Genomic DNA, 7,142 nt, shown 5'->3' with positions numbered 1-7,142 from the left:
TCACATAATTCACAATAAATCATTTAAGAAAAAAAAAAAAAGAGGGGAAAAATTTATATATATATAAAAAGAAATCAAACAACAAATTATATTAGGCAAATCTGCTGCAAAAGACCTATTTTAAGTATTAAAGAGCCAAGAAGTCAGTTTGAGGACTAAGGGGCACATGACCCAAGCCATGGTATTTCCAATCACTTCATATGCATGGGAATGGTTTACAATGAATAAGTAAGACTGCAGAAGAATTGATGTGTTTGAGTTTTAGTGTTGACGAACAATATTGAAAGGACCATGGACTGCTACAAGAACAAATCAATCTGTCTTGGAAGATGTCCAGCTATCCTTATAAGTGAGGATGACAAGACTTTGTCTCATACACTTTGGGCGTGTGGTCAGGAGGAACTAGTCCCTGGAGGAGGACATCATACTTGGTAAAGTGGAGGGTTGGCGAAAAAGAGGAAGATCCCCAACATGATGGATTATTGGCTCTGTACCAGCAGCCATGGGTTCAACAGTTGTGAGGGTGACCTAGGACAGGCAGTGTTTCGTTCTGTTGTACATAGGGTCCCTATGAATTGGAACAACAGTAACAACAACAACAAGGTTGTAAATCTTTACAGAAGCAGATTGCTTCATCTTTCTCTGCTGGGGCCTACCTTTGACCTTCAAGTTAGCAGCCCAACACTTAATTCACTGTGCCACCAGGGTTCCTTTAGAAATCAATTGTTAAGTGATGTAGAGTTGATTCCAACTCAGCGACCCCGGGGCATGGTTTCCAATGCTGTTAATCTTTACAGGAGCAGCAAGCCTTATCTTTCTCATAGCTTTCTTTCACAGAGCAGCTGGTGGGCTCGAACCACTGATCTTGTGGTTAGCAGTCCAGTTCTTATCCAACAGAGCCACGTAGCTTTAAAAAACAAAAAATCAATGTTGTCATTAAGTGCCATCGAGTTGGTTTCGACGCATCCCTAGCTAAGGTTTCCAGGGAGCAGCAAGTGGGTTCAAACTGCCAATCTCGCATTATGGTTTAAACCGACCTTGTGGTCCAGTGCATGGCCCTGCAGCACCACACCCGGACTCCAAGAAATCAACAGAACTGCCAGAGGCTGGAGCAACACAGTAGGCTATTAACCAAAAGATTGGTGATTCAGACCCATTCACTGGCTCTGAAATTTGAAAACCCAAATAAAATGTATCCAGGTTTCAGGAATTTGGAAAGTTTTAGAAAAACTCCAACTATGAAATTGGCCTAAGAAACAATAGACTGTGGGCTGAGTAAGCATTGAAGAAATGTCCAAGGCAGTCCAAGGCATCCTCGTTCTAAAATCCCCAGTCCAATTGGGTTACCAGGTGACGCCTACTAAACTCTCAAAAGCAGTGAACCCATTTATTTTTATACAAGTTGTTCCAGAAAACAGAAAAAGTGAAAACTGTCAGTCTGCTTTCATCTTGATTCCAAAATCAGAAACTTATAGACCCGGTTTGCTTTAAAATATAGGTACAGATATCCTAAATGAAACATTAGATGGCTAGACAGTGTATTCTAAAAATATTTGGGAAATGAATAGGGGTCATGATCCAAGAATGCAGAGCTGAAGGGTGACACATCATTATTATTTCTTTGTTGTTGTGAAGTGCTGATTTGTATCAACCCTTTATAGAGTTTCCAAGGAGCAGCTGGTGAGTTTAAACTGCCAGTCTTTTGCTTAGTAATCCAGTGCCTATCCTACCTCTAGGTTATATAATGAGCCCTGGTGTGGTGCTGTAGGATGAGCAGTGGACTGGTAGCTTCAAGGTTGGCAGTTCAAATCCACCAAACACTCTCAGAAACTCTACACAGGTAGCTGTGAGTTGGAACAGACTCAACAGCACACAACAACAGACGATACACTAACGGTCCAGCAGATGGCAATAGAGAGACGCGGGCCAGTAAAATTAGCGTATTGCAGACGGAATCCTTCGGTTTGTAACTCACAGGATGGGATCAGGACTTCAACCTTGCAGACAGTTCAATCTCAGAAAACCTTATTAATAGGCTAAAGGTGGTGCAACTGCATCTCAACTTACATGGAAAACGATGTTCATACAGTTCAACAACCTACTTAATTTTTTTTTTTTTATGTAGCAGGAAGAATAGAATTTCCTAAACTTGATAAACATACCAAAATCCTACAGCAAATATTACACTCAGTGGAGGAACTTAACATGCTCTCTCTTCAGCACTGGAATAAAACAAGGATGCCCACCTTTATCATTTCCGTTTAACTTACAAGCCCCAACAAATGACTCATAGGGACCCTGTATAGAGTTTCCTAGGAACGGCTAGTGGGTTTGAACTGCTGAAATTGTCATTTGCAGTCCAGAGCTAGTCATGCTGGAGACCAATGACATATGGAAAGAAAAAGCAATCAATGGAGTGAAGACGAATTAAAGAAACACTGTCATTTTTTGAAGTAATAGCCAACTTTGTTGTTATTAAGTGCCATCGAGTCGGTTCCGACCCCCAGCGACCCTGAACAGGGTTTCCAAGGCTGTAAATCTTTACGGGAGCAGAACGCCTCATCTTTCTCCCGCGGAGCGGCTGGTAGTTTCAAACTGCTGACCTTGCGGTTCGCAGCCCTATTCGTAACCACTACGCTACCAGAGCTCCTTAATAGCCAACTAGAGAACAAAAAAATTTTTTAAGGACGGGCACAAATCTATGAAGTATTTACAAATTTACCAGTACTATCTATAAAGGAGTTCTGGTACCATAGTGGTTACGAATCGGGCTGCAGTTCGAAACTACCAGCTGTTCCGCGGGAGAAAGATGAGGCTTTCTGCTCCCATAAAGATTTACAGCCTCGGAAACCCTGTTCAGGGTCGCTATGAGTCAGAACTGACTTCACGCACATAACAACAACAACATCTATACAAGGTTTTTTTTTTGGAATCCTGGTGTGGCGCTGTAGGATTTAGCACTGGACCACAAAATAGGTTTGAACTACAAGATTCAAACTCACCAGCCGCTCCTTGGAAACCCTATACAGGGTCTCTATGAGTTGGAAGCCATTCAAAGGCACTTAACACTAACGTAAATGTTGACCGTCTGAATCCAAGGTCTGAATAGCGACCCCGTATCCTGCTGCGGCGCTGTGGGCTAATGTGTCCGACTGCAAAGTCGTTTGAACTGCAAGGTCAGTGGTTCAAGCTCACCAGCAGGGTCACTATGGGTCAGCACTTAACAACACTGGGTTTTCAAGGCTTTTAAATCTTTGCGGGAGCGGAAAACCTCATCTTTCTCCTATAGAGAGGCTGCATCCAAGAAAACCCTATGGAGCAATTCTACTTCTGTAACACGTGGGGGCGCCACGAGCCAGAATCAACTGGACAGCACCCAAAAGATTAAAATGAGGGTTTCTGGTCAGAGAGTTGCAGCGTCTCAAGTCTACAACCACTGATGAGAAAAACCGAGATCCAGCAAACCCAGAAAACCAGGCTCTGGATCAAGCCCAGAGCTGGGGGGCGGTTCCCGCGCAGCGCTGGGTAAATACCACGGCCTAAGCCTGGAAGGTGAGGGGGCCCCTGAACGAGCCATCCGCGCCCCAGTCCCCACAGAGGGTCGAAGGGGCTAGCCTGGAGGGACTCCAGAAATATACGAGGAATGAATGGCTGCTTCCAAAGGAGACCATGACCTGGGCCCACAGGCGTCACACTCAGGCAGCCGGACTCCTCCTCCGGCAAGCTTTGCCTGCGGAGACCCTCCCTCCCGCTTCCCGGTGCCCTTTTCCCATCTGCACACTCTACTAGGCCCAGTTGCCATGGTGACTCGTCGGCTTTGGGGACCCGGCCACAGAGGCCCAAGGTTAATTACCGTCCACACACCAATGGCCCTCAGAGTGGAAAACAAAGCCAGGGGTTCCAGAACAGATTGAGCCGGGCCGCAGCACCCGACAATCCCACTCCAGTCCCCCGGATGAGGGTCCCCGCCCTGGAACCCACCGCTCGGGTCCACCCCTAGCTCAGAGTCGGCGATCCTCACTGGGGTGTGACCGAGATTAATGGCCAACAGGTGACCGGCAAGTGACACCGCGTAGGCTCCGGGCAGGGCGCCCCACCATGTTGAGTGAACCCCGATGTCCCAGCAGGGGGGGCCAGTGACTCCCAACTGTGCGTGGTCACCGCCCCCATGCCACGTGACGAAGGGGCGGGGCTGCGTGCCGGGACACTTCACCAGGAAGGGAAATTTGAATTTTGTCTATTACGCATGTGCCCTGAAATGATGTTCTTTTGAATTTTTCCGACCATATAAAATGCGAACCACAAGGTTGGCAGTTCAAACCCACCAGCGGTTCCTAGGAAACCCTATGCAGAGTTCACTAGGGGTCCGAATCAATTCACTTATAACAGAAAAACAAGTAAAACCAGCTCCAGTCGTACCAGCGAAATTCGGGATTTGGCTTTAAATAAGCCATCGGGTGTCCTTTTCACAGACCTTATCAGAGCCTTATCAGACACCTTAAGGAGCTCTGGTAGCGTAGTGGTTACGAATCAGGCTGCTAACCTCAAGGTCAGCAGTTCGAAACTACCGTGGGAGAAAGATGAGGCTTTCTCCTCCTGTAAAAATTTCCAGCCTCGGAAACCCTGTGCAGGGTCGCTATGAGTCGGAACCGACTCCGAGACTCCACGGCACACCACCACCACCAGAGCCTTGAAAGTTGCTAAGACGGCATTTCCCAAACGTAAGTGGCAGGGGAGCCCTTTCCCTCTCAGAGTTTGGCACGCTGGTTTTGTAAAGCAATTTGAAAACAAGGTGTCCCAGCATTCCAACAGGGGGCTTTATAGGCAGGAGACTGATATTTAGGGGTCGGGATGGGAAGTCCCATTATAGAAGGCAGACTGTCTTGGGAGGGAAGACAGAGGCAGAGGAGCAGGAAGAGCCCCAGCCCCATCACAAGCCGAGACTTTGGTTCCCCTCGAGTGGCCCCAGAAGTGACCGGCGACCTCCCAGAAGCCCCTCTAGACGGCAAAGGTCCAGGGTCTGCAGTCCCTCCCATGCTGGAGGGGGTCTCAGGCACAAGGCCAAGGAAAGGGCTTCGGGGAGACTGGGTGGACCGCCCACACCCCAAACTCCCCTTCCGAGAGCCCCACGCTCACCAGGTCCGAGACACTGTGACCGCCTCGCACCAGGACCGACACCATCTGCGGGAAGAGAGGCGTCAGCCAGGGCAGGCGAGGTTCCCGGGGCCCCAGGCCTTCTGGACCAGGCAGACCAGTCCAGCACCCCGTGGCCGGACCTTGTTGGCCGGAAACTCGACGGTGGCGCCTGCGCACGGGGTCCGGTTCTGGCTCCAGTTGGCGTCGTCGTCGAAGTCGGTGTTGGGGACCCAGAGTTTGTAGGCTGCCCGGGTCAGCGCTGGGAAGGTGATCGGTTGAGTGCTCGTTGGGGCCGGACTACCCCTGGTCTAGGCCGACTCGGCTCGGGGTCCCCGCGGCTGCCCAGCCCTGGGCCCTTGCTCTTGCCCACCTCATAGCCGCCCCCAGACACCCGTCCAAGCTCTGGCACAAACCGCGCCCCCTCCCCGACGTCCTCGGGCATCACGCCCTGCCCCGCCCACCAAGGACAATGAGAGTCCCGGGGGTAGGGGCCAGGGTGGGCTCTGCCTTGCCCAGAAGGCGGTCCCGGGAAGGAAGCGCACCCTAAATCGGGACGCCGCCAGGCAGAGGGCCGCGGGCGAGGGAGCCGGCTGGGGAGTGGGGGCTGGAGGGAAGGGTCAGTCCCCAAACAATGGGCTGGGGGCGCGGAGCAGGCCAGCGGGCTCCGGTGGGGGAGTTGGGAAGCTTCTTGAAGCCAGGGACCTGGCGGCAGTTTCTGAAGCCCCTAGGGCTCTGGGGGCGGGCCAGGGGCGGCACCGAGGAGCTAGCGGGGTGCACTCGCTGACCTGGGTGCGAGACGGGATCCGCCGCGCCGCGCCGCGCCTCGTAGAGCGGGGAAACTGAGGCCGGCCGGCAGCTCCCTTCCAGGAGCTAAGTTTAGACCCATTTCTCAGACAGGCGGCTCCCCGAGGGCGCTTCCTGTGTTTTTGGTCACCTGAGTATCGCCCTCCCAGAGAAGCCAGACTGGGTTTCTGGGTTTCGTAGCCCCTCAGCCCACCCTCAGGGGGGTCCCCGGCCGGCAGTGGTCTCGCATGCAGTGCCCGGCATACCGCAAAGCTGCAGCCACAGCAGGATCTGGCCCAGCGCGTCCATCTCGCCGCTCTGACCGAGCAGAACCGCAGAACCGGAGACTTTGCCCCGCGGAGTCCACGTGACCGGCGGGGTGGGGTGGGGGCCGCTGGGAAAGGTTACACATTTACCTGCAGACCTGCCCAGGGCCCCTCAGGAAGCACCTTCTCCACTCGGTCCCTCCCCCATACTGACCTCTCCAGCGCCAGGAGATGTTGCAGGGGACCTTGTGTGCCCCATGACGTGTGGGGGGCACACAACCTTTGGATTTACCTCTTTTTCTGTTCAAATTGTGACCACAGCTGCACCTGGTCTCCCTACCCTCCATGGCCCAAATGGACGGTGGATGGTGGCTGGGTAATAGAAGGCTGGCATGGGTGGGTGATGCACGGATGAGTGGATGGCGGTGAATTGGTAATGGATGGACGGTAGGAAACCAAGGTGGGTGGATGGTACACCCTGGACTCCTGGTGTGGGGCTGTGGGATCGGCACTGGACTGCGAACCACAAGGTCGCCGTTCAAACCCACCAGCTGCTCCTTGGAAACCCTATACAGGATCGCTGGCACTTAACCTTGAAAACTACGAAGCACACACATGGGGTTGCCATGAGTAAGCACCAACTCAATGGTACGTAACAACAGCAGTGGGTAGATGATGAATGAATGGGTGCATGGGAGATGATGGGTAAATGAATGAATGGGCAGTCATGAAGAATGAGTGGTACATGATTGGGTGGGTGCTAGGTGGGAGAGGTATGTGGGTGGGAGATCGGAATTGTGAGTGTTAAATGGAAGCAACAGTCAAAAATTAAATGATGCATTGCACTGGGCAAATTTGCTGCAAAAGACCTCAGTCAACTGTTAAAGAGCAAAGACATCACTTTGAGAATGAAGATGTACCTGACCTAAGCCATGGTATTCTCAATCATCTTGTGTA

General features: G+C 51.5%; 1 protein-coding gene across 1 annotated transcript in view; it reads right to left on the bottom strand.

The window, feature by feature from the left end:
• The window catches only part of AMN (amnion associated transmembrane protein), a 17,730-nt gene extending 11,502 nt beyond the window's left edge, over positions 1-6,228 (bottom strand). Inside the window, exons 1-3 of the mRNA XM_006839615.1 lie at positions 6,186-6,228; positions 5,277-5,395; positions 5,137-5,181 (exon numbers count right to left, since the gene is read on the bottom strand). Coding sequence (XP_006839678.1) covers positions 5,137-5,181; positions 5,277-5,395; positions 6,186-6,228 — 207 coding nt within the window. The remainder of the gene's footprint in view (positions 1-5,136; positions 5,182-5,276; positions 5,396-6,185) is intronic.
• Positions 6,229-7,142: the final 914 nt, after the last annotated feature.

This window comes from Chrysochloris asiatica, unplaced genomic scaffold (assembly GCF_000296735.1).
Source record: "Chrysochloris asiatica unplaced genomic scaffold, ChrAsi1.0 scaffold00025, whole genome shotgun sequence".
Taxonomy (NCBI): Eukaryota; Metazoa; Chordata; class Mammalia; order Afrosoricida; family Chrysochloridae; genus Chrysochloris; species Chrysochloris asiatica.
Note: the sequence above shows the minus strand (reverse complement) of the source record. Positions and strands in the feature narration are given on the sequence as shown.